The 25,771-nt window shown below is 61.4% G+C and overlaps 1 protein-coding gene across 4 annotated transcripts in view; it reads left to right on the forward strand.

The window, feature by feature from the left end:
* EMID1 (EMI domain containing 1) overlaps nt 1-25,771 on the forward strand; it is a 46,246-nt gene that overhangs the window by 7,225 nt on the left and 13,250 nt on the right. For all 4 annotated transcript variants that reach the window (XR_012895925.2, XM_075897929.2, XM_075897931.2 and 1 more), the window contains 6 exons: nt 7,220-7,333; nt 7,943-8,046; nt 21,555-21,641; nt 21,833-21,894; nt 24,512-24,626; nt 25,133-25,240. Coding sequence is in view for 3 of the 4 variants with exons in the window: in XM_075897929.2 (XP_075754044.1) it covers nt 7,220-7,333; nt 7,943-8,046; nt 21,555-21,641; nt 21,833-21,894; nt 24,512-24,626; nt 25,133-25,240 (590 nt within the window). In the remaining variant the exon portion in view is untranslated. The remainder of the gene's footprint in view (nt 1-7,219; nt 7,334-7,942; nt 8,047-21,554; nt 21,642-21,832; nt 21,895-24,511; nt 24,627-25,132; nt 25,241-25,771) is intronic.

Consider the following 25,771-nt stretch of genomic DNA (forward strand, 5'->3'; position numbering starts at 1 on the left):
TGGGACTCACAGATCCAGGTTGCTTGTTTTGATCTGGGGGGGAGCAGGGCTGTTACAGCAGCACCCAGCCAGTATGGGGAGCGAGTCCTGGGGAGCTGCTGGTTCTAAGAGGCATGCAGCTGTTGTGTCCGGGAAGCATTTTCCTCTGGAAATCTCCCCATGCCTGGGCGCGTGGGGCTGTCCAACGCCGGCGGGATCGGGGACATTGTGAGCAGAAAGTTCTCGTCCCCGGCACACCCGGGGTGCACAGAGCAGTGGTGATGATCCCAGGGGAAAAGCCACTTTTCCCAGCCTGGCTGAGTGTCTCAGACCCAGCTGGAGCAGAGCGTGCACACAGGGACAGGCAGAGAAGCACCACTTGGCGCCGTTCTGCACCTCAGGAGATTGGGGGGTTCCGAGATGGGCTGGGGCAGGCCCCTCTCTAGTGGCCTTTTATTCTGCTGATTGTTCAGCAGGGATCCTGCCTCACTAGCCCAACAAAGAGCTGGCCCTGGGAGCAGCCTGGCCCGCTGGGCTGCTGTCAGGCGTGACCAATGCTGAGGCTGGAGCAGCGCGGGACTCAGTGACTAGGGGTCTTTCAAGCTGGCCGCTGGGAACAGCTGCAGAGAAAACGGGGCTGTGACAAAACAGCTAAAACTTGCCCCAGCCGGCAGATGCTTTCCCAGCCCCCGCAGAAGCCAGGACGGGGTGGGGAGAGCTGGCTGCCAGGGCAGGTGGAGGAAGGAAACTGCAGGGAAGGAAATGCCCTTCATCCCCCTTGTGCGGGCCTAGGCCAGCAATGAGTGATGTCCCTTCCCAGCCACACCTCACTCAGCTGCGGTCCTGGCTTCCTTTGCTCCCTAGAGTCTCCGGAGGCTTGGGAAAAGGGCTGTTTGAAAATTCAAGGGCCGTCACCATGGGCAGAGCTGTCACGGTGCACCACGCCCTACAGGCCTTGCTTCAGCTACCCCACACTAACACGGCTACATCTCTACCACGCCCTACAGGCCTTGATCCAGACAAACTCGGGAGACTCAGGATGCCACAGTGGCTCTTGGGTTAGAGCAGGCTCACCACACCGGCCAGCTGGGGGGGCGGTTGCAAGGACAGAGAGGGGGTGTGAATGTGTAAGGACAGAGAGGGGGTGTGAATGTACAAGGGCAGAGGGGTGTGAATGTGCAAGGGCAGAAAGGGAGTGTGAATGTGCAAGGGCAGAGGGGTGTGAATGTGCAAGGGCAGAAAGGGAGTGTGAATGTGTAAGGGCAGAGAGGGGGTGTGAATGTTGCAAGGGCAGAGGGGTGTGAATGTGCAAGGGCAGAAAGGGAGTGTGAATGTGTAAGGGCAGAGAGGGGGTGTGAATGTGCAAGGGCAGAGGGGTGTGAATGTGTAAGGGCAGAGGGGTGTGAATGTGTAAGGGCAGAAAGGGAGTCTGAATGTGTAAGGGCAGAGAGGGGGTGTGAATGTGCAAGGGCAGAGGGGTGTGAATGTGCAAGGGCAGAGGGGTGTGAATGTGTAAGGACAGAGAGGGGGTGTGAATGTGCAAGGGCAGAGGGGTGTGAATGTGTAAGGGCAGAGGGGGGTGTGAATGTTGCAAGGGCAGAGGGGTGTGAATGTGTAAGGGCAGAAAGGGGGTGTGAATGTGTAAGAGCAGAAAGGGAGTCTGAATGTGCAAGGACAGAGGGGTGTGAATGTGCAAGGGCAGAGGAGTGTGAATGTGTAAGGGCAGAAAGGGGGTGTGAATGTGTAAGGGCAGAGAGGGGGTGTGAAAGTGCAAGGGCAGAAAGGGAGTCTGAATGTGTAAGGGCAGAAAGGGAGTCTGAATGTGCAAGGACAGGGGTGTGAATGTGCAAGGGCAGAGAGGGGGTGTGAATGTGTAAGGACAGGGGTGTGAATGTGCAAGGGCAGAAAGGGAGTCTGAATGTGCAAGGACAGGGGTGTGAATGTGCAAGGGCAGAGAGGGGGTGTGAATGTGCAAGGGCAGAAAGGGAGTGTGAATGTGCAAGGACAGGGGTGTGAATGTGCAAGTGCAGAGAGGGAGTGTGAATGTACAAGGGCAGAGATGGGGTGTGAATGTGCAAGGGCAGAGGGGGGTGTGAATGTGAAAGGACAAGGGTGTGAATGTGCAAGGGCAGAGGGGTGTGAATGTGCAAGGGCAGAGAGGGAGTGTGAATGTGCAAGGACAGGGGTGTGAATGTGCAAGGGCAGAGAGGGGATGTGATTGTGCAAAGGCAGAGGGGTGTGAATGTGCAAGGGCAGAGAGGGAGTGTGAATGTGCAAGGGCAGAGAGGGGGTGTGGGAAGAAATGTGACTCAGACTCTCACTCCTGGAGCCCTTTGATTGCTGCTCAGAGCATCCCTGGGACTTCTTTCAGGAATGGCTCCCCGCACTGCCGGCTCCTCTCCCTTTCCTTCCTTGTGCCACCTGGTGGGGTACTGGTGTTGTACACAGAGACTGACCTTCCCCTTCTGGGCCTTCCAGCACCCCATTCCTTTTCCCCTGCCCCCCAAATCTGTCAGCCCTTGCAAGCGAATTTCCTGCCCTCCCTCCTCTACTGGCTGCGTTGTCCCCTACTGGGCATTCACGGCGTGTGGGACAGAGCTCCTGTCCCCTTGCCTTCTTGCTGTGTCCTGGCAGGGCGCCCCACGCTGCCAACCCCAGGGAGACAGACCCTGCCCTGAGGAGTGTGCAGCCAGGAAGGGGAAACAGGTGTATAAAGGGGAAGTGACTCACAGGAGTCTTTCAGGCCTTTTGTGCTGACTTCATTGCTGTCCTGCCCTTTCCCTCTGCTCTGACCCTTCCACACTCCACAAGCCCCTGGTGCTTCCCAGACAATGGTTTCCCCAGCCCCCTGTTTCAAAAGCAGGCAGTGTCATTCTTTGTTCTTCTGTCCGGCAGCTCCTTTTCAAAGGGCCTTCTCCGCAGAGAGCAGATGGCATCTCCCGGGTCACAAAGCAGCACAATCCATCGTCTGCCCTGGCCAACGCACCCTCCTCCCGCCACTTTCCCTGCCCCGTTGGGCCCGCTTGGGCTAGCAGGGACTCCAGCTGGTGGGAAATTCTGAAGTGACTTCAATGCGCATTGGAGTGAACTGTCCCACAAAACAGATCGTGTCCCCCCCAGTGACTTGGGGCCATCGGAGTGCCTCACTATGATACACACGAGCCCAGGCATCAGTGGCATATGGACGGGTAAACAACAACTCCTGACATCTGCACTGAGAAGAATGGCTGCGTCATGCTGCGCACTACCTGCTGGTCTCTATTCCAGACCCACATCGCTCCTGGATCATGCTGTCCAGCCGTGCCCACTACTGTGGTCGCGTCCCTTCCAGCTGTGCCCACTACCGTGGTCTCTCGTCCCTTCCAGCTGTGCCCACTACCGTGGTCTCTCATCCCTTCCAGCTGTGCCCACTACCGTGGTCTCTCATCCCTTCCAGCTGTGCCCACTACCGTGGTCTCTCATCCCTTCCAGCTGTGCCCACTACCGTGGTCTCTCATCCCTTCCAGCTGTGCCCACTACCGTGGTCTCTTGTCCCTTCCAGCTGTGCCCACTACCGTGGTCTCTCATCCCTTCCAGCTGTGCCCACTACCGTGGTCGTGTCCCTTCCAGCTGTGCCCACTACCGTGGTCTCGTCCCTTCCAGCTGTGCCCACTACCGTGGTCTCTCGTCCCTTCCAGCTGTGCCCACTACCGTGGTCGCGTCCATTCCAGCTGTCCCCACTACCGTGGTCGTGTCCCTTCCAGCTGTGCCCACTACCGTGGTCTCGTCCCTTCCAGCCGTGCCCACTACCGTGGTCTCTCGTCCCTTCCAGCTGTGCCCACTACCGTGGTCTTTCATCCCCCTTCCGGCTATGTCCACTACCGTGGTCTCGTCCCTTCCAGCTGTGCCCACTACCGTGGTCTCTCGTCCCTTCCAGCCGTGCCCACTACCGTGGTCTCTCGTCCCTTCCAGCTGTGCCCACTACCGTGGTCGCGTCCCTTCCAGCTGTGCCCACTACCGTGGTCTCTCGTCCCTTCCAGCTGTGCCCACTACAGTGGTCGCGTCCCTTCCAGCTGTGCCCACTACCGTGGTCTCTCGTCCCTTCCAGCTGTGCCCACTACCGTGGTCTCTCATCCCTTCCAGCTGTGCCCACTACCGTGGTCGCGTCCCTTCCAGCTGTGCCCACTACCGTGGTCTCTCATCCCTTCCAGCTGTGCCCACTACCGTGGTCTCTCATCCCTTCCAGCTGTGCCCACTACCGTGGTCTCGTCCCTTCCAGCTGTGCCCACTACCGTGGTCTCTTGTCCCTTCCAGCTGTGCCCACTACCGTGGTCTCTTGTCCCTTCCAGCTGTGCCCACTACCGTGGTCTCTCATCCCTTCCAGCTGTGCCCACTACCGTGGTCGTGTCCCTTCCAGCTGTGCCCACTACCGTGGTCTCGTCCCTTCCAGCTGTGCCCACTACCGTGGTCTCTCGTCCCTTCCAGCTGTGCCCACTACCGTGGTCGCGTCCATTCCAGCTGTCCCCACTACCGTGGTCGTGTCCCTTCCAGCTGTGCCCACTACCGTGGTCTCATCCCTTCCAGCCGTGCCCACTACCGTGGTCTCTCGTCCCTTCCAGCTGTGCCCACTACCGTGGTCGCGTCCCTTCCAGCTGTGCCCACTACCGTGGTCTTTCATCCCCCTTCCGGCTATGTCCACTACCGTGGTCTCGTCCCTTCCAGCTGTGCCCACTACCGTGGTCTCTCGTCCCTTCCAGCCGTGCCCACTACCGTGGTCGCGTCCCTTCCAGCTGTGCCCACTACCGTGGTCTTTCATCCCCCTTCCAGCTATGTCCACTACCGTGGTCTCATCCCTTCCAGCCATGCCCACTACAGTGGTCGCGTCCCTTCCAGCTGTGCCCTCTACCGTGGTCTCTCATCCCTTCCAGCTATGTCCACTACCGTGGTCTCTCGTCCCTTCCAGCTATGTCCACTACCGTGGTCTCATCCCTTCCAGCCGTGCCCACTACAGTGGTCTCGTCCCTTCCAGCTGTGCCCACTACCGTGGTCTCTCGTCCCTTCCAGCTATGTCCACTACCGTGGTCTCATCCCTTCCAGCCGTGCCCACTACAGTGGTCTCGTCCCTTCCAGCTGTGCCCACTACCGTGGTCTTTCATCCCCCTTCTGGCTATGTCCACTACCGTGGTCTCTCGTCCCTTTCAGCTGTGCCCACTACCGTGGTCGCGTCCCTTCCAGCTGTGCCCACTACCGTGGTCGCGTCCCTTCCAGCCGTGCCCACTACCGTGGTCTCATCCCTTCCAGCTGTGCCCACTACCATGGTCTCTCATCCCTTCCAGCTGTGCCCACTACCGTGGTCGCGTCCCTTCCGGCCGTGCCCACTACCGTGGTCTCTCATCCCTTCCAGCTGTGCCCACTACTGTGGTCGCGTCCCTTCCAGCCGTGCCCACTACCGTGGTCTCATCCCTTCCAGCTGTGCCCACTACCGTGATCTCTCGCCCCGCTTCTGGCCGTGCCCACTACTGTGGACTCTCATCCCCTCCTGCTGTGCCCACTACCAGAGTCTCTCGCCCCCCTGCAGGGGGTTATCAGCACCGTCCTTCACACCGGTGTGATGGACCGGGCCGGGTCTGGGCACTGCTGAGGGCTTCTGCTCCGGGTGAATTGCTCAAACTCGGGGCTTCTTACAGCCCCTGAATAGAGACCTTCCCAAACAGGCCACAACCCGGTCACACCGAGCGCTTCAGCTGCCAATCCGGCCAACAGGAAGCCTCATGAGGAAAACCCCTCGGAGACCCCCGCTCTCCCTGTGCCCCAATCAGCCCCGGGCCTGACACAGGGGAGGGGTTCTAGAACCCTATCTCACCTCCCCCGAACGGTCCCAAGAAACCAGCCCCAGTTCTCAGTCAGTTTACACTCTGGATCTTACCCACAAGATCACGCTGGACCAGTCCTTTAGAATCTAAAATCGAAAGGTTATTAATAAAAGAAAGGAAAGGTGGAGCGTCAGGTTGTCAAGGAGAACACGTCACATGCACCAGTCCCCCAGTTCTCGATGCAGGCTCGCAGCAGAAATGTTATAACTGCTGGCTTAGAAGTCTCTGGTTACATCCTATGTCAGGAGGGGTCAGCCATCCTTCCCGGCTCGCTGTCCCTCGCAAGGCTGCATCTGGGATCAGGACCAGGACCAAAGCCCACATGGAGTTTGCCTCATGGCATTTTAGATCCATCCAAGCTGGAGTGGGTCACAGGGTCAAGTGACCTGTTTGTGTTTCACGTCAGCAGCCATTGTGCCCTGGCTGGTTTGCAGGTTTCCTCAGGTGTGTGTTGGCCTCCCTGAGAGCCATTAACAAGGCATTGTCCATTGCCTTGTTAATTAGCATAGTCATCAGCTGAACAATTGTTCTTTACAACTGGCAGTCCAGGCGCATCCGTATCCCGTAACTCCACACACACACATCACACAGGTACATGAGTAGCAGACACAGAACCAGTAGGACACCTCACATGGCCCCTTGGTACAGACTTTGAGGTGACCACCTCCCCCGTCTGCTCCCCTTCCAAGCCGGTAACATGACAGCCTGCCATCCGGGGCCAGCCGCAGCCCTTCCAGGCCACACAACAACAGTGGCTGGACAGGTGCAGGAGGGCCCCAGCTCCTCCCACGACTCTGGGTCCCAGGCCAGGGCCCCTCTGGCAGCAGTCTTGTCCTGCCCCCTCTGGCTCCCTGGGACCCCGCCCCTCCTGGCCCTAGGGGCAAGGCTGCAGCCTGGCAGAGGACAGGCCGGAGCTTCCCTCCCCGGCCCCCTGAGCTGCCCAGCCCTGCTCTAGCCCAAAGGGGTTTCTCTGGGAGCCAGGGCCCAACTTCCTCTCTCTGCTGGCAGCCCCTTAGTCACAGGGCTGCTCCTGCAAGCCACACCCTGGCTGGCTACTGAAAAGCCCCTCTCTGACTGGCCAGGGCAGTGCGCAGGCGCCCCAGACGCGGTAACCCTTTGCGGTCCATGGGGTGCATTGGCCCCAGGGCTAGTGGGTGTGGCTGTGGTGAAGCCACTAACGAAAGTGGTGGGCAGGCTGGGAAAGAGGCGTTTTCGATAACGTTGACCGATTTGTTCCAGCTGCCTCCTGTCGGAGACGCAGGGTCTGAGCTGGCTCCCTCCGGCCATGGCATCGGCTGTGCCGCGGCCCTCTGTCTGGCCAGCCTCTGTCAGGGTCAGGGCCTTGTGCTGGCTGCCCTGTCACCCTGCCCTGTGCTGCTCTCTTGCAGGAACTGGTGCGCCTATGTGGCCAGCAGGACCGTGTCCTGCCCTGTCCAGAACGGGACCTACCTGCAGAAGCTGTTCCAGGGCTGCCGCTGGCCAGGGGGCTGCGCTGCAGGCAGGTAAGAGAAACACCGCCCCAGCAGAGCTCATACTGCAGGGTGGGGCGGTTTGGCTCCCCCAGGGGCCCTCGCTCTGCTGCTTCTGCCTGCTTGCACCCCAGCCCTGCCTGCAGGCAGGGTAGCCCCTCCGCCCGGGCAGCACTTCTGTGCACAACGTCCCGGGGTCCCCTCTGGACTCAGCCAGCTCCCCTCCCCGGCACCGCCTTTCATGCCTTTGGTCCTGGGGAGCCAGCCAGGGAGCTAGTGGGGGTCCGAGTGCTGCTCCTGCTCCTGCACCTGGCCAGGCCTTGGTCCTGGCAGGGAAGTGAAAAGTAAGCCCGTGCAGTGCTAGGTTCCTCCCACTGCCCCAGCCCAAAGGGACCGTCCGCTCCTGCAGCAGCTAAGCCACTCGGCCTCCAGCTGCCCACTCCAGGGAGCACGCCTTCCACTGCAGCCCCCTTGGGACGGGGTCATGTGACTCGCTCCTCACGCCTCCCCCCCACCAGACCAGCTGGCCCCCGAGGGATCCGCTTCCCTTCCAGGCCATGCTGAAAGGGGCAGAGCCAGGAGCAGACCTCCAGCCCCGGGGCGCACGGCCTTGCCCTGATGCCAGCGCCTTTCTGTCTGCAGCTCCCGAGCTGTGACGCGGCCCACCTACCGCGTGGCCTACCGGACCGTCACGGCGCTGGAGTGGAAGTGCTGCCCAGGCCACTCGGGGCACAACTGCCAGGAAGGTAGGAAGAGCTGGATGGACACTTGTCCCTGAGGGCTGGGCTGAGCTGTGTGGGCGGCAGGGCAGCCCCACGGAGCTGGCAGGGGCCACAACAGCCCCCTCCTAATCAAAGACCAGGACTCAGATCCTTCCAGTGGGGGGGCAGCGATGCAGGGTAGTGGGGATGAAAGGCCAGGAGGGGGCACATGCTGCTTGGACCCAGTGTTCCCACTGTTCAGAGTAAGGGATCAGGGCACCCTGCCTTGAGTTAGGGTGGATCTCCCTGTGCGCCCTACCCCCGACCCTGCCCCCCATGTGCTAGTGCTGAGGGTCAGGGATCTGAGCCCTGTGGCTGGGAATGGAGCCGGCGGGTTCATCACACGCATCACTCCTGTCTGATTGCTGGAGACGCCAGGCAATCCTGGTGGTTGGCAACCCCTGCCTCAGGGCAGGGCCAAGCTGCACCTTCCAACTGTGACCCTGGTTCTTAGCTCAGGTAAAGTCTGTCTCTGGCCAGGGAGCCCTTGGGACCTGGCTCCAGCTGGGCCCTACAGCCCTTTGGTTCCAGGGGGTTCCAGGGCCGTCTGGAAGGTCAGCTGAAGACAAAACGGTTGTTTATTTTCCTCACCTTAGAGAATTTCCTATGGCAGGAAGCCTTTGTTTGGTCCCCCCCCCCCCCCCCCCCGGAAAGTACCAAATTCAGGAGGGATTCCAGCAGTAGAGGACATGGTCACAAGTCTTTGTAGCACCCCAGAGCCCAGCCGTCAGTAGCAGGACGGCAGATCGCCCGCTCCCCTCCAACTAATGAGCTATTAGCTCCGTGTCTGGCCTCTTCATGGCAGTCCCAGGCTTTTCCCAGCAGCCAGTGTGCCTGGCTACAGAAATGGAGCACACACAAGCAGCAAGTGCCCATTCAGCAGGTTTCAGCTTCGCAAATGATACCGCATGTGGAGTATTTTGCATAACGCATTTTCCAGTTATGCATATTCATAAGACATTTCCATAAAGAATGTGGAATGCAGGACACAGGAAGGCAGCCTGGAGAGGAGAGAGAACAGAACAGAGGGAAAAGATGGGGCCGCTGAGGTGGGAGGAATCTCTGCTAGTTGCTATGGAAACCAGGCCGGAAGTGTGCATCCCACACACACACACACACACACACACACAAAGCAGCCAAGGCTCCCTGTATCCCAGAGCCTGGGAGAGGCTGCACTGCCATCACACCGCAGTGTATACACTGCAATGCCTGGGGGCCATCACACCGCAGAGTATACACTGCACTGCCTGCGGGGCCATCACACCGCAGAGTATACACTGCACTGCCTGCGGGGCCATCACACCGCAGTGTATACACTGCACTGCCTGGGGGGCCATCACACCGCAGAGTATACACTGCACTGCCTGGGGGCCATCACACCGCAGAGTATACACTGCACTGCCTGGGGGGCCATCACACCGCAGAGTATACACTGCACTGCCTGCGGGGCCATCACACCGCAGTGTATACACTGCACTGCCTGGGGGGCCATCACACCGCAGAGTATACACTGCACTGCCTGCGGGGCCATCACACCGCAGTGTATACACTGCACTGCCTGGGGGCCATCACACCGCAGAGTATACACTGCACTGCCTGCGGGGCCATCACACCGCAGTGTATACACTGCACTGCCTGGGGGGCCATCACACCGCAGTGTATACACTGCACTGCCTGGGGGGCCATCACACCGCAGAGTATACACTGCACTGCCTGCGGGGCCATCACACCGCAGTGTATACACTGCACTGCCTGGGGGCCATCACACCGCAGTGTATACACTGCACTGCCTGCGGGGCAATCACACCGCAGAGTATACACTGCACTGCCTGGGGGCCATCACACCGCAGAGTATACACTGCACTGCCTGCGGGGCCATCACACCGCAGAGTATACACTGCACTGCCTGGGGGCCATCACACCGCAGAGTATACACTGCACTGCCTGGGGGCCATCACACCGCAGTGTATACACTGCACTGCCTGCGGGGCCATCACACCGCAGTGTATACACTGCACTGCCTGGGGGCCATCACACCGCAGTGTATACACTGCACTGCCTGGGGGCCATCACACCGCAGTGTATACACTGCACTGCCTGCGGGGCCATCACACCGCAGTGTATACACTGCACTGCCTGGGGGCCATCACACCGCAGAGTATACACTGCACTGCCTGCGGGGCCATCACACCGCAGTGTATACACTGCACTGCCTGGGGGCCATCACACCGCAGTGTATACACTGCACTGCCTGCGGGGCCATCACACCGCAGAGTATACACTGCACTGCCTGGGGGCCATCACACCGCAGAGTATACATTGCACTGCCTGCGGGGCCATCACACCGCAGTGTATACACTGCACTGCCTGGGGGCCATCACACCGCAGTGTATACACTGCACTGCCTGCGGGGCCATCACACCGCAGTGTATACACTGCACTGCCTGCGGGGCCATCACACCGCAGAGTATACACTGCACTGCCTGCGGGGCCATCACACCGCAGAGTATACACTGCACTGCCTGGGGGCCATCACACCGCAGAGTATACACTGCACTGCCTGCGGGGCCATCACACCGCAGAGTATACACTGCACTGCCTGGGGGCCATCACACCGCAGTGTATACACTGCACTGCCTGCGGGGCCATCACACCGCAGAGTATACACTGCACTGCCTGCGGGGCCATCACACCGCAGAGTATACACTGCACTGCCTGGGGGCCATCACACCGCAGAGTATACACTGCACTGCCTGGGGGCCATCACACCGCAGAGTATACACTGCACTGCCTGCGGGGCCATCACACCGCAGAGTATACACTGCACTGCCTGGGGGCCATCACACCGCAGTGTATACACTGCACTGCCTGGGGGCCATCACACCGCAGTGTATACACTGCACTGCCTGCGGGGCCATCACACCGCAGAGTATACACTGCACTGCCTGCGGGGCCATCACACCGCAGAGTATACACTGCACTGCCTGGGGGCCATCACACCGCAGAGTATACACTGCACTGCCTGCGGGGCCATCACACCGCAGTGTATACACTGCACTGCCTGGGGGCCATCACACCGCAGTGTATACACTGCACTGCCTGCGGGGCCATCACACCGCAGTGTATACACTGCACTGCCTGCGGGGCCATCACACCGCAGAGTATACACTGCACTGCCTGCGGGGCCATCACACCGCAGAGTATACACTGCACTGCCTGGGGGCCATCACACCGCAGAGTATACACTGCACTGCCTGGGGGCCATCACACCGCAGAGTATACACTGCACTGCCTGCGGGGCCATCACACCGCAGAGTATACACTGCACTGCCTGGGGGCCATCACACCGCAGTGTATACACTGCACTGCCTGCGGGGCCATCACACCGCAGAGTATACACTGCACTGCCTGCGGGGCCATCACACCGCAGAGTATACACTGCACTGCCTGCGGGGCCATCACACCGCAGAGTATACACTGCACTGCCTGCGGGGCCATCACACCGCAGTGTATACACTGCACTGCCTGCGGGGCCATCACACCGCAGAGTATACACTGCACTGCCTGCGGGGCCATCACACCGCAGAGTATACACTGCACTGCCTGGGGGCCATCACACCGCAGAGTATACACTGCACTGCCTGGGGGCCATCACACCGCAGAGTATACACTGCACTGCCTGCGGGGCCATCACACCGCAGAGTATACACTGCACTGCCTGGGGGCCATCACACCGCAGTGTATACACTGCACTGCCTGCGGAGCCATCACACCGCAGAGTATACACTGCACTGCCTGCGGGGCCATCACACCGCAGAGTATACACTGCACTGCCTGCGGGGCCATCACACCGCAGAGTATACACTGCACTGCCTGCGGGGCCATCACACCGCAGTGTATACACTGCACTGCCTGCGGGGCCATCACACCGCAGTGTATACACTGCACTGCCTGGGGGCCATCACACCGCAGTGTATACACTGCACTGCCTGCGGGGCCATCACACCGCAGTGTATACACTGCACTGCCTGGGGGCCATCACACCGCAGAGTATACACTGCACTGCCTGCGGGGCCATCACACCGCAGTGTATACACTGCACTGCCTGGGGGCCATCACACCGCAGTGTATACACTGCACTGCCTGCGGGGCCATCACACCGCAGAGTATACACTGCACTGCCTGCGGGGCCATCACACCGCAGAGTATACACTGCACTGCCTGGGGGCCATCACACCGCAGAGTATACACTGCACTGCCTGCGGGGCCATCACACCGCAGTGTATACACTGCACTGCCTGGGGGCCATCACACCGCAGTGTATACACTGCACTGCCTGCGGGGCCATCACACCGCAGTGTATACACTGCACTGCCTGCGGGGCCATCACACCGCAGAGTATACACTGCACTGCCTGCGGGGCCATCACACCGCAGAGTATACACTGCACTGCCTGGGGGCCATCACACCGCAGAGTATACACTGCACTGCCTGGGGGCCATCACACCGCAGAGTATACACTGCACTGCCTGCGGGGCCATCACACCGCAGAGTATACACTGCACTGCCTGGGGGCCATCACACCGCAGTGTATACACTGCACTGCCTGCGGGGCCATCACACCGCAGAGTATACACTGCACTGCCTGCGGGGCCATCACACCGCAGAGTATACACTGCACTGCCTGCGGGGCCATCACACCGCAGAGTATACACTGCACTGCCTGCGGGGCCATCACACCGCAGTGTATACACTGCACTGCCTGCGGGGCCATCACACCGCAGAGTATACACTGCACTGCCTGCGGGGCCATCACACCGCAGTGTATACACTGCACTGCCTGCGGGGCCATCACACCGCAGAGTATACACTGCACTGCCTATGGGGCCATCACACCGCAGTGTATACACTGCACTGCCTGCGGGGCCATCACACCGCAGTGTATACACTGGACTGCCTATGGGGCCATCACACCGCAGTGTATACAATGCCAGAACAGCCACTGCCTGTGCTCTGCTGCCATGGCGATGCACCCACAGAGACTCAGGCCAGGCCGGCCACTGCCCCGTTGTGCTGCCATGGCGACGCGCCCACAGAGACTCAGGCCAGGCCGGCCACTGCCCCGTTCTGCTGCCATGGCGACGCGCCCACAGAGACTCAGGCCAGGCCGGCCACTGCCCCGTTCTGCTGCCATGGCAACGCGCCCACAGAGACTCAGGCCAGGCCGGCCACTGCCCCGTTGTGCTGCCATGGCGACGCGCCCACAGAGACTCAGGCCAGGCCGGCCACTGCCCCGTTCTGCTGCCATGGCGACGCGCCCACAGAGACTCAGGCCAGGCCGGCCACTGCCCCGTTCTGCTGCCATGGCGACGCGCCCACAGAGACCCAGGCCAGGCCGGCCACTGCCCCGTTCTGCTGCCATGGCGACGCGCCCACAGAGACTCAGGCCAGGCCGGCCACTGCCCCGTTCTGCTGCCATGGCGACGCACCCACAGAGACTCAGGCCAGGCCGGCCACTGCCTGTGTTCTGCTGCCATGACGACGCGCCCACAGAGACTCAGGCCAGGCTGGCCACTGCCCGTGTTCTGCTGCCATGGCGACGCGCCCACAGAGACTCAGGCCAGGCCGGCCACTGCCCCGTTCTGCTGCCATAGCAACGCGCCCACAGAGACTCAGGCCAGGCCGGCCACTGCCCCGTTCTGCTGCCATGGCGACGCGCCCACAGAGACTCAGGCCAGGCCGGCCACTGCCCCGTTCTGCTGCCGTGGCGACGCGCCCACAGAGACTCAGGCCAGGCCGGCCACTGCCTGTGTTCTGCTGCCATGACGACGCGCCCACAGAGACTCAGGCCAGGCTGGCCACTGCCCGTGTTCTGCTGCCATGGCGACGCGCCCACAGAGACTCAGGCCAGGCCGGCCACTGCCCCGTTCTGCTGCCATGGCGACGCGCCCACAGAGACTCAGGCCAGGCCGGCCACTGCCCCGTTCTGCTGCCATGGCGACGCGCCCACAGAGACCCAGGCCAGGCCGGCCACTGCCCCGTTCTGCTGCCATGGCGACGCGCCCACAGAGACTCAGGCCAGGCCGGCCACTGCCCCGTTCTGCTGCCATGGCGACGCACCCACAGAGACTCAGGCCAGGCCGGCCACTGCCTGTGTTCTGCTGCCATGACGACGCGCCCACAGAGACTCAGGCCAGGCTGGCCACTGCCCGTGTTCTGCTGCCATGGCGACGCGCCCACAGAGACTCAGGCCAGGCCGGCCACTGCCCCGTTCTGCTGCCATGGCGACGCGCCCACAGAGACTCAGGCCAGGCCGGCCACTGCCCCGTTCTGCTGCCATGGCGACGCGCCCACAGAGACCCAGGCCAGGCTGGCCACTGCCCCGTTCTGCTGCCATGGCGACGCGCCCACAGAGACTCAGGCCAGGCTGGCCACTGCCCCGTTCTGCTGCCATGACGACGCGCCCACAGAGACCCAGGCCAGGCTGGCCACTGCCCCGTTGTGCTGCCATGACGACGCGCCCACAGAGACTCAGGCCAGGCCGGCCACTGCCCTGTTGTGCTGCCATGGCGACGCGCCCACAGAGACTCAGGCCAGGCTGGCCACTGCCCCGTTCTGCTGCAGTGGCGACGTGCCCACAGAGACTCAGGCCAGGCTGGCCACTGCCCCGTTCTGCTGCAGTGGCGACGTGCCCACAGAGACTCAGGCCAGGCTGGCCACTGCCCCGTTCTGCTGCAGTGGCGACGCGCCCACAGAGACTCAGGCCAGGCCGGCCACTGCCCCTTTGTGCTGCCATGGTGACGCACCCACAGAGACTCAGGCCAGGCTGGCCACTGCCCCGTTGTGCTGCCATGACGACGCGCCCACAGAGACTCAGGCCAGGCCGGCCACTGCCCGTGTTCTGCTGCCATGGCGACGCGCCCACAGAGACTCAGGCCAGGCCGGCCACTGCCCCGTTGTGCTGCCATGGCGACGCGCCCACAGAGACTCAGGCCAGGCCGGCCACTGCCCCGTTCTGCTGCCGTGGCGACGCGCCCACAGAGACTCAGGCCAGGCCGGCCACTGCCTGTGTTCTGCTGCCATGACGACGCGCCCACAGAGACTCAGGCCAGGCTGGCCACTGCCCGTGTTCTGCTGCCATGGCGACGCGCCCACAGAGACTCAGGCCAGGCCGGCCACTGCCCCGTTCTGCTGCCATAGCAACGCGCCCACAGAGACTCAGGCCAGGCCGGCCACTGCCCCGTTCTGCTGCCATGGCGACGCGCCCACAGAGACTCAGGCCAGGCCGGCCACTGCCCCGTTCTGCTGCCATGGCAACGCGCCCACAGAGACTCAGGCCAGGCCGGCCACTGCCCCGTTGTGCTGCCATGGCGACGCGCCCACAGAGACTCAGGCCAGGCCGGCCACTGCCCCGTTCTGCTGCCATGGCGACGCGCCCACAGAGACTCAGGCCAGGCCGGCCACTGCCCCGTTCTGCTGCCATGGCAACGCGCCCACAGAGACTCAGGCCAGGCCGGCCACTGCCCCGTTGTGCTGCCATGGCGACGCGCCCACAGAGACTCAGGCCAGGCCGGCCACTGCCCCGTTCTGCTGCCATGGCGACGCGCCCACAGAGACCCAGGCCAGGCTGGCCACTGCCCCGTTCTGCTGCCATGGCGACGCGCCCACAGAGACTCAGGCCAGGCTGGCCACTGCCCCGTTCTGCTGCCATGACGACGCTCCCACAGAGACCCAGGCCAGGCCGGCCACTGCCCCGTTGTGCTGCCATGGCGACGCGCCCACAGAGACCCAGGCCAGGCTGGCCACTGCCCCGTTCTGCTGCCATGGCGACGCGCCCACAGAGACCCAGGCCAGGCTGGCCACTGCCCCGTTCTGCTGCCATGGCGACGCGCCCACAGAGACTCAGGCCAGGCTGGCCACTGCCCCGTTCTGCTGCCATGGCGACGCGCCCACAGAGACCCAGGCCAGGCCGGCCACTGCCCCGTTGTGCTGCCATGGCGACGCGCCCACAGAGACCCAGGCCAGGCTGGCCACTGCCCCGTTCTGCTGCCATGGCGACGCGCCCACAGAGACTCAGGCCAGGCTGGCCACTGCCCCGTTCTGCTGCAGTGGCGACGTGCCCACAGAGACTCAGGCCAGGCTGGCCACTGCCCCGTTCTGCTGCAGTGGCGACGTGCCCACAGAGACCCAGGCCAGGCCGGCCACTGCCCCGTTCTGCTGCCATGGCAATGCGCCCACAGAGACTCAGGCCAGGCCGGCCACTGCCCCGTTGTGCTGCCATGACGACGCGCCCACAGAGACTCAGGCCAGGCCGGCCACTGCCCTGTTCTGCTGCCATGGTGACGCGCCCACAGAGACTCAGGCCAGGCCGGCCACTGCCCCGTTGTGCTGCCATGGCAACGCGCCCACAGAGACTCAGGCCAGGCCGGCCACTGCCCCGTTGTGCTGCCATGGCGACGCGCCCACAGAGACTCAGGCCAGGCCGGCCACTGCCCTGTTCTGCTGCCATGGTGACGCGCCCACAGAGACTCAGGCCAGGCGGACCAACCAATGTCACACCCTGCAAATCACAGGCCTTTCAACCCCAGCCACAACAAGCTCAAGTGCCACAGCGTCAGCAGACCAGCATGGGGACTTTTCCTAGGGCAGGAAGCCATTGTGTGCTCCCTCCTTGCCCCTGCAGTGGCAGGGAAAAGGGTAATCGAGACATACTTTGCCAGTAGCCACATGCTGCAGAAGGTGAAATCCACTCAGGTCTCTGCCCATCTGAACTGGGAAAATTTCCTTCCTGGCCCCAGTTTTGGCCATTGCTGTGACCCTGAGCATATGTGGAAGGCTCACTAGCCAAGCAGTGAGAAAGAAAAGTCCCTGCTCTGGGTTCTGTGGCTGCTCGCCAAACCCTGAATCTGCCATCCCAGACTGCCAGTCAGCGTTCGAAGGGCCAGCGGAGACCATGGGGGGCCTCGCTGGGTGATTGCAGAGCTGGTTAGAACATGGGGAGTAGGCAGACAGTTTCCAATCAGACTCCCCCTCCCCCCCGCCATTGGAACAAATGTTGGTTGAAAAATGGCTGGTCGACTCGAGTGACCACCAGAGACAATGAATCTGAGCTGCTTTGCACAGCGCTATGCCCGTTCAAAGAAACACTTGGGCAGGAATCATCCCTCACGCCTCACCCGCAAGCCAGAGCCAAAGGCTGCAGAGCCAAGCAGCAGGGCATGCAGAGAGACGGCCCCTACTCCATGGCAGCCGGTCAGCATGTGATGTCGTGGGGGGGGGCTGTCCACTTGCTGGGCGCTAGCCTTGGGCTGTGGGTGACCCCCACTGGCCTGTGTCTGTAAGCACTGCCCAGCAGGGGTCACGTGTTCGGAGGTTTTGGGAGAGGCCGTCTTGGCTGGGAAACATGAAGAGAAGAGACTAAGCTGAGTACTGAGGGTTCAGGGGCCTGTGGACCCGCCCCAAGGGATCTGAGGCTGCCAGCCCCTAACTCCTTATGTCCACATCACGCCTGTGCTGTGCAGTATCCTGGAGGAGCAATAAACTGGCTGGTGGAGTCTCATCTTGCTGCAGACGGGGTGCAGGATCGGGGGTACCCGACATGCCACCACACAGCAAGCCAGCAGAGGACGGCATTCCTGAGATGGAGTCTCAGAAACTCTCCTGCATGCAGCATGAGCCTGGTACCACGCCGCTGGCTTGGAAGGGAGGCAGCACCAGCATGTTGAGAACAAGGAAGCCTGGAAGAAGCAACTGGAGACGAAAAAGCAGGGCAGGACAAGAGAAATGGAAACCAATGGCAAAAGAGCCGGCGAGGGAGACAGAGCAGGCGAGAAAGGGGCAGTGCTGGAGGGACAGGGAGCTTTGAGAGGAGGGTGGGCCTAGACCCCCCATTAACAGTCCCAGGACACTTGGCCGTGGGCTGGCTGTCCGAGGCACTGTCCTTTCTGGCCTGCCTCGTGGCTGGTTCCCCTTCCCCTCCCCTCCAGCTGTGAATGGGTTGTCAAAGGGAAGCCATCCCTCCCTCCTGTTGCTGCAGCCTTCCTCTCTGGCTCAGCTCCCTGCTGCCTGGCTGCTGCCAATGCAAAGGCTGCCCCCTCCTTCGCACCCCAGACTCAGCTCACTAGCAGCCCAGCGGGTGCCCTGGGACTGTAGCAGGCTGGGAAGGAGCAACCCCATGGCTCAGGGTCTAGCCAGCAGCTCGGCACAAGTCAGGGCAGGGTTTATTTCTTCATCTGGTCTTAATTTGGAGGTGGGGAGCCTCCTCCCTCTCCCTCCTCTCAAGGCAGGAAACACGAGCCCATGGCTGACAGCACCAGCTTGTGGCTGCAAGCCCTGTGGGAGCGAGGCTCTGGAGTTCGGGGGGAGCCTCCCCAGCCTGGCAAGTGGCAGTGCTAAAGGGGCACACTCAGCTCCCAGCTTGTCAGTGGGGGCTGGAGCCGTTGGGAGCCAAAGGCCGGTGAGATGCAACCATGGCTGGGCAGCTCAGCCTGTTGGGAAGGGCTGGGGCAGGGATCAACCAGGGCACCAGTTTGGTCTGTGCAGTGACCACTGAGGGGGAGGCGTGGCCTGTGCAGTGACCTCTGGGGGAGGCGTGGTCTGTGCAGCATCCAATGAAGAGAAGGTGTGGCCTGTGCAATGACCACTGAGGGGGAGGCGTGGCCTGTGCAGTATCCAGTGAGGGGGAGGTGTGGCCTGTGCAATGACCACTGAGGGGGAGGCGTGGCCTGTGCAGTATCCAGTGAGGGGGAGGTGTGGCCTGTGCAATGACCACTGAGGGGGAGGCGTGGCCTGTGCAGTATCCAGTGAGGGGGAGGCGTGGCCTGTGCAGTATCCAGTGAGGGGGAGGCATGGCCTGTGCAGTATCCAGTGAGGGGGAGGTGTGGCCTGTGCAATGACCACTGAGGGGGAGGCGTGGCCTGTGCAGTATCCAGTGAGGGGGAGGCGTGGCCTGTGCAGTATCCAGTGAGGGGGAGGTGTGGCCTGTGCAATGACCACTGAGGGGGAGGCGTGGCCTGTGCAGTATCCAGTGAGGGGGAGGTGTGGCCTGTGCAATGACCACTGAGGGGGAGGCGTGGCCTGTGCAGTATCCACTGAGGGGGAGGCGTGGCCTGTGCAATGACCACTGAGGGGGAGGCGTGGCCTGTGCAGTATCCAGTGAGGGGGAGGTGTGTCCTGTGCAATGACCACTGAGGGGGAGGCGTGGCCTGTGCAGTATCCAGTGAGGGGGAGGCGTGGCCTGTGCAATGACCACTGAGGGGGAGGCGTGGCCTGTGCAGTATCCAGTGAGGGGGAGGCGTGGCCTGTGCAATGACCACTGAGGGGGAGGCATGGCCTGTTCAGTATCCAGTGAGGGGGAGGCGTGGCCTGTGCAGTATCCAGTAAGGGGGAGGTGTGGCCTGTGCAATGACCACTGAGGGGGAGGCGTGGCCTGTGCAGTATCCAGTAAGGGGGAGGTGTGGCCTGTGCAATGACCACTGAGGGGGAGGCGTGGCCTGTGCAGTATCCAGTGAGGGGGAGGTGTGTCCTGTGCAATGACCACTGAGGGGGAGGCGTGGCCTGTGCAGTATCCAGTGAGGGGGAGGTGTGGCCTGTGCAATGACCACTGAGGGGGAGGCGTGGCCCGTGCAGTATCCAGTGAGGGGGAGGCGTGGCCTGTGCAGTATCCAGTGAGGGGGAGGTGTGGCCTGTGCAATGACCACTGAGGGGGAGGCATGGCCTGTGCAGTATCCAGTGAGGGGGAGGTGTGGCCTGTGCAATGACCACTGAGGGGGAGGCGTGGCCTGTGCAGTATCCACTGAGGGGGAGGCGTGGCCTGTGCAATGACCACTGAGGGGGAGGCGTGGCCTGTGCAGTATCCAGTGAGGGGGAGGCGTGGCCTGTGCAGTATCCAGTGAGGGGGAGGTGTGGCCTGTGCAATGACCACTGAGGGGGAGGCGTGGCCTGTGCAGTATCCAGTGAGGGGGAGGCGTGGCCTGTGCAGTATCCAGTGAGGGGGAGGTGTGGCCTGTGCAATGACCACTGAGGGGGAGGCGTGGCCTGTGCAGTATCCAGCGAGGGGGAGGCGTGGCCCGTGCAGTGTTATGGGAGGGGAGATGAGGGTTTGTGCAGCTGATGGGAGGGGGGTCTGTGTGGTGCCGGTACATGGAGAGGAGGCCAGAGCAGATGTCTCTATGAAGAGCTCGCTGAAGCTGTGGGAAACAGGCCAGTCGGGAGAAGGGGGGTGTCTGTCTCAGGAGCTGCCGGCCGGTTCTCCAGACACGTGGGCTGTAGAGAGGGTGCAAACACAGCTGCAAACGGAAACGCTTGCCCACGTTACTGCCTCCCAGACAGCTGGGCCCACAGATCCAGGGCTCAGGAAACACCTTGGCTCTGCTCCTCTATTGTCTCTTCCCAGCACTGGCTGCCAAAACAGCCCCCCCCCAGCACCGGCCCCTCCGGCCCTGCCAGCGAACATTGACGCTGGGCTTGTGAGCGGACTGGCGCACATCCCCTGGGGGCAGCTGCCAGCGTGCCCAGCCCAAAGTACCAGGCCTGGGGCAGTGGCCTGGGCACTGGGCCCTGGGCACCACCCAGCCCTACCTGCTCCTGGCTACAGGGCTGGGAGGCTTTTAACCCCTTGGATGCTGGAATTCAGGCCTCATGGCAGCTTCCCTAGTGCAGGCCAGGCAGCTTGGGGCCAGGCTGGGGGCTGCAGGCAGCTGCCATTCCTTGGGTTGAGAGGAGACTGCATGGGGGGCAGGGGCCCTTGGGATAGAGCCGGGAGCCGGGCCGGGGGACTGAAGGGCGATAGACCATCCAACGGACTCTAGGCAAGGGCTCTCTGCAGCCCCGCACACAAGGACCGGCTCCCAAAATCAAGCCCGTGGGTTAAACCTGAGACTAGGTCTGGCTCTGGTCTGTGAGCACAGACGGCAGGGCTAGACCGTCCCTTAGGAACGGACGGCTGGGTTCTCCCCAGTCCGGGAGCAGGGCTGGCAGATGTACAGCGCCAGCACAAGCGTGCCCCACAACCCGGAATACCGGCGCTATGGGAATGCCCCACCGTGGGCTGACACCTGGGCTGCTCTGGGCACAGGAGGGGGCAGCACATTTTCACTGAGGCTCCGAGCTGAGCCCACTCGCCCCCCCCCAACCCGTGCTCTGTGTGTGTGTCCGTCCGTCCGTCCGTGTGTGTCCCAACCGGGCCATTTCCTCCAGCTGCTCCCAGCTGGAGCGTGGCTCCTGGCCATGAGCTCAGCTCTGAGCTCCGGGAGGGGGAGCCAGCTTTGCTCCCTCAAGTCCCCTTACCCCCGCGGTGCCCACGCTGCTCTCCCTCCTCCATTGCCCCGGCCCTGAGCCAAGCCGGGCCAGAGCCTGTCTGCAGTGAGCCAGGGGACCGAGAATCAGGAGTCACTCTGGAGTCACACCAGTCCTTAGACTGTCTCTTATCCTTCTGCCTTTGACAAAATAAAGAAGCCTAGAGAAGTGGCTAAAGCCATCTGGTTCCTTTGCAGAGACCACCGGCTACCTGGCCCCTCGGGAAGCTGGACATCCCAATGCCCCACAGCATCGGCTCCCACTTAGACCTGCAACCTACTCAGGTGGGTCTAAGGGCAGAGTGTCCGGAGCCCGCTCTGTCTTCACCAGGCAGCAGGAGATGTGGGAGGGAAAGTGCTCCCTGCCCCCATCCTCTGTGTTTCCTCCCCACACTCTCTCTCCCCTCCATCCCGGGCTCCTGGCCCCAGATTTCTCCCAGTCCCTTCACTTGCTGCTCTTCTGCTTGCTTTCCCAGGGTGTTTGAATTGCAGCAGCATGGTGGAACTGGCAGGGCGTCTCACCAGCCTGGAAGCCAAGGTCAGTGTGTCTCCCAGTGGGTGGGAGGCGGGAGGGGACCCCAGGCCAGGGTCAGAGAGCACAGGCTTTGAGATAGGAACCAGCCACACCCAGAGCTTGGCCTCCCACAGGGCCTGGGAATTGGGGAAGCGAATCTTATCCCTGGATCGTGGAAGTGTCGAGCTAGGTCGTCTTGTCGTGCTCCACCTGTCATGCTCCACCCCTGCAGAGTGAGGCCGCCAGCTTGTTCATGGCAAACAATTGTCTTTTTCCATCCACTGTGTGCAGCATTTTAAGTCATTTTGTTCATTAGTCTTCATTTCCCTTGCTCTTCCTTTGCCTTGTGCCTGCTGGACAGGTTCTTTCTTTGTCTGCCCGGAAATGTGTCTCCTGGGCACATTCCTGTTTCACCCTGCTTTTGAAAGGAAAACCACTTCAACAGTTCAGAAAGTTGGGGGAACCTGTGTTGTTGTCAGCCAGCGGTGAGCGCTGGGAGCAGACAGCTGTCTCTGTGACGCTGACACAGCCCCCCTTAGAAAGAGCCCTCCGAGGTTCAGGGTATTTATCCCCGTGATCCCCACAGAGGCAGGGCAGTTCTGCTATCCCCATTTTCACAGAGAAGCTAACTGACTTGCCCAAGGCCACACTGGGCATCTGTGGCAGAGTGGGAATTAAGTCTGGGTCTCCTGAGTCCTAGACGTAGCATCTTTTTTCCACAGTCTCAGCTGCATGGAGAGGGGTAACAAGTGGTGTCCCCCAAGGGTCAGTCCTGGGACCAATCCTGTTCAACTTATTCATAAATGATCTGGAGAAAGGGGTAAGCAGTGAGGTGGTAAAGTTTGCAGATGATACAAAACTGTTTAGGATAGTCAAGACAGAAGCAGACTGTGAGGGACTCCAAGAAGATCTCACCAAACGGAGTGATTGGGCAACAAACTGGCAAATGAAATTTAATGTGGATAAGTGTAAAGTAATGCACATCGGGAAAAATAACCCCAACTATACGTACAGTATGACGGGGGCTTATTTGGCTACGACAAATCAGGAAAGAGATCTTGGAGTTATTAAGAAAGGGATAGAAAATAAGACCCAGAATATCTTACTGCCCCTGTATAAAACTATGGGTATGTCTACACTACCCCGCTAGTTCGAACTAGCGGGGTAATGTATGCATACCGCACTTGCTAATGAAGCCCGGGATTTGAATTTCCCGGGCTTCATTAGCATAAGCGGGGAGCCGCCATTTTTAAATCCCCGCTGCTTCGAACCCCGTGTAGCGCGGCTACACGGGGCTCGAACTAGGTAGTTCGGACTAGGTTCCTATTCCGAACTACCGTTACTCCTCGTGAAACGAGGTGTACCGGTAGTTCGGAATAGGCACCCTAGTCCGAACTACCTAGTTCGAGCCCCGTGTAGCCGCGCTACACGGGGTTCGAAGCAGCGGGGATTTAAAAATGGCGGCTCCCCGCTTATGCTAATGAAGCCCGGGAAATTCAAATCCCGGGCTTCATTAGCAAGTGCGGTATGCATACATTACCCTCCTAGTTCGAACTAGGAGGGTAGTGTAGACATACCCTATGATATGCCCACATCTTGAATACTGTGTACAGATGTGGTCTCCTCACCTCAAAAAAGATATTTTGGCCTTGGAAAGGGTTCAGAAAAGGGCAACTAAAATGATTAGGGGTTTGGAACGGGTCCCATATGAGGAGAGGTTAAAGCGACTGCGACTTTTCAGTTTAGAAAAGAGGAGACTGATGGGGGATATGATAGAGGTCTATAAAATCATGAGTGGTGTGGAGAGGGCGGATAAAGAAAAGTTATTTATTAGTTCCCTAAACAGAAGAACTAGAGGACACCAAATGAAATTAATGGGGAGCAGGTTTAAAAGTAATAAAAGAAAGTTCTTCTTCACACAGCGCGTAGTCAACCTGTGGAACTCCTCGCCAGAGAAGACTGTGAAGGCTAGGACTAGAATAGAGTTTAAAGAGAAGCTAGATAATTTCATGGAGGCTAGGTCCATAAATGGCTATTAGCCAGGGGATAGAAATGGTGTTCTTGGCCTCTGTTTGTCAGAGGCTAGAGAAGGATGGCAGGAGACAAATCGCTTGATCATTGTCTTCGGTCCACCCCCTCTGGGGAAGCTGGTGCTGGCAACAGTCGGCAGACAGGATACTGGGCTAGATGGACCTTTGGTCTGACCCAGTACGGCTGTTCTCATGTTCTTATGCATGATGTGCCGGGAGATCAGCCCTGCCCTAGCACGCAGGCATTACGCAGACGCGGCGTAGGGAAGGTGTCGCCTACGAATACTGCATGGACAGTCTGCGTTGCAGACCAAGCCTCAGCCTGTGTGAATGTCGCTGCATTGCTTTTCACACCTCTCAGTCGCAGCCCTTTGACTCCCTCGTGGAACCGATGGGCAGCGAGGCTCTCGAGACTCCTCCACACTCCCGCCAGCTCTGGGGCCAGGGCAGCGAGATGCTTCCTCCGCAGAGTTGAGGGAGCGCGAACCCACGGCCTTGGGCAAGGCCTGGCACAGGGCCGGAAGGGCGCACGGAGCAACTCTCGCTGGCAGCCGCCCTGGCTCGCGCAGCGTGTGCCGGGGTGCGCTGCTGGGAACTCGCTCTTCCTGCAGGTGGCGTTACTGTCCGCGTCCCAGCCCACCACCTCCCCGGTACCCAGTCTGCACCTCGTCACCCCCTCCCAGCCCTGGGGGTTCCTCTCCAGCCCCGGCCAGGAGGGCACGGCAGGTGAGTGGAGCAACATCCAGCCATCTCTGTCTGTCCGCCCAGAGGACAGCCCCCTCCCTCCGGGCTGGTGCTGCCAGGGGTGGCAATTGGCATGATGTAGGAGCCGGCATCCACACCCGGCCGGTCAGCCTAAGCCGGGCTCTCTTCCTCCTCTGGCACAGAGGAGCCTGGGGCCGGGGCAGCTGGAGTGCAGTCGGGGCAGGGCTGGGAGGAGCCTTGCAGGGTGTGAGACCTGCAGCCCCAGCCCAGAGTGTCGCCATCGGGCCGTGTGGATCCCTGTAGCGGGATGCAGCGTTGGACGAAGGCTGGCACATGGGTGGGGCTGGCTTTGATTGGCACGCTGCTGCAGTCAGTGCTTCCCTGCCGGCTGCGCAGGGGGCCAGCCCCTCCCTCCCGATGGGTACTGGGCAGCGTGCCCTGGGGCCGGGGAGCCCCACAGCCTGTCTTGTACACGCACTGGGAGCTGGGTTCCCTGGCCCCTGACTGGGTGTTTCCTTCCGCTGCAGGGAAAGTAGGGTCGCCAGGCCCCCCCGGCCCACTGGGCCCCAAGGGAGATGCTGGGAGCCGGGGGCCATCAGGAATCCCTGGAGCCAGGGGTCCCCCGGGGCCGTCAGGTGAGTCTGGGGCACAGAGCCTGGCACTGGCAGGAGCTGGGGCCATGTGGATCCCTGTAGCGGGATGCAGCGTTGGACGAAGGCTGGCAGGGGGCTGGCTTTGATTGGCACGCTGCTGCAGTCAGTGCTTCCCTGCTGGCTGCCCCTGCTGAGGTGTGGGGCGGGAGTGCAGCACCACCCTGGCTTTGGCCCGGCTCCAAGCCCCTTTGCAGGTAGGGCTTTGCCCTGGGTGACGTTGGCTGGCTGCTCCTGGGGGCTATTCCTTCCTAGAGCTGGGCTGTAGGAATCAGAGCGGGGATCCTGCACCCCTGTGGGACAACACTCCCATGGGTCGCGGCCATGGACCTTGCGGGTGCTTTTCCCTGCCTCCGTCGATCTCACAGGGAGACCCGTGTTTCTCAGACGGGTCCTGCCCCAAAAGGCAGTTGCATGGGGTTGGGTGGTTAGTTACCTTCACTTATGTGCTGGCAGGCGGGCGCTGGGTCGGGCACCCAACTCCGTAGGTGGCACCCTGCCATCAGCAGGGCAAAA

This window comes from Pelodiscus sinensis, chromosome Z, assembly GCF_052426305.1.
Source record: "Pelodiscus sinensis isolate ZL-2025 chromosome Z, ASM5242630v1, whole genome shotgun sequence".
Classification (NCBI taxonomy): domain Eukaryota; kingdom Metazoa; phylum Chordata; order Testudines; family Trionychidae; genus Pelodiscus; species Pelodiscus sinensis.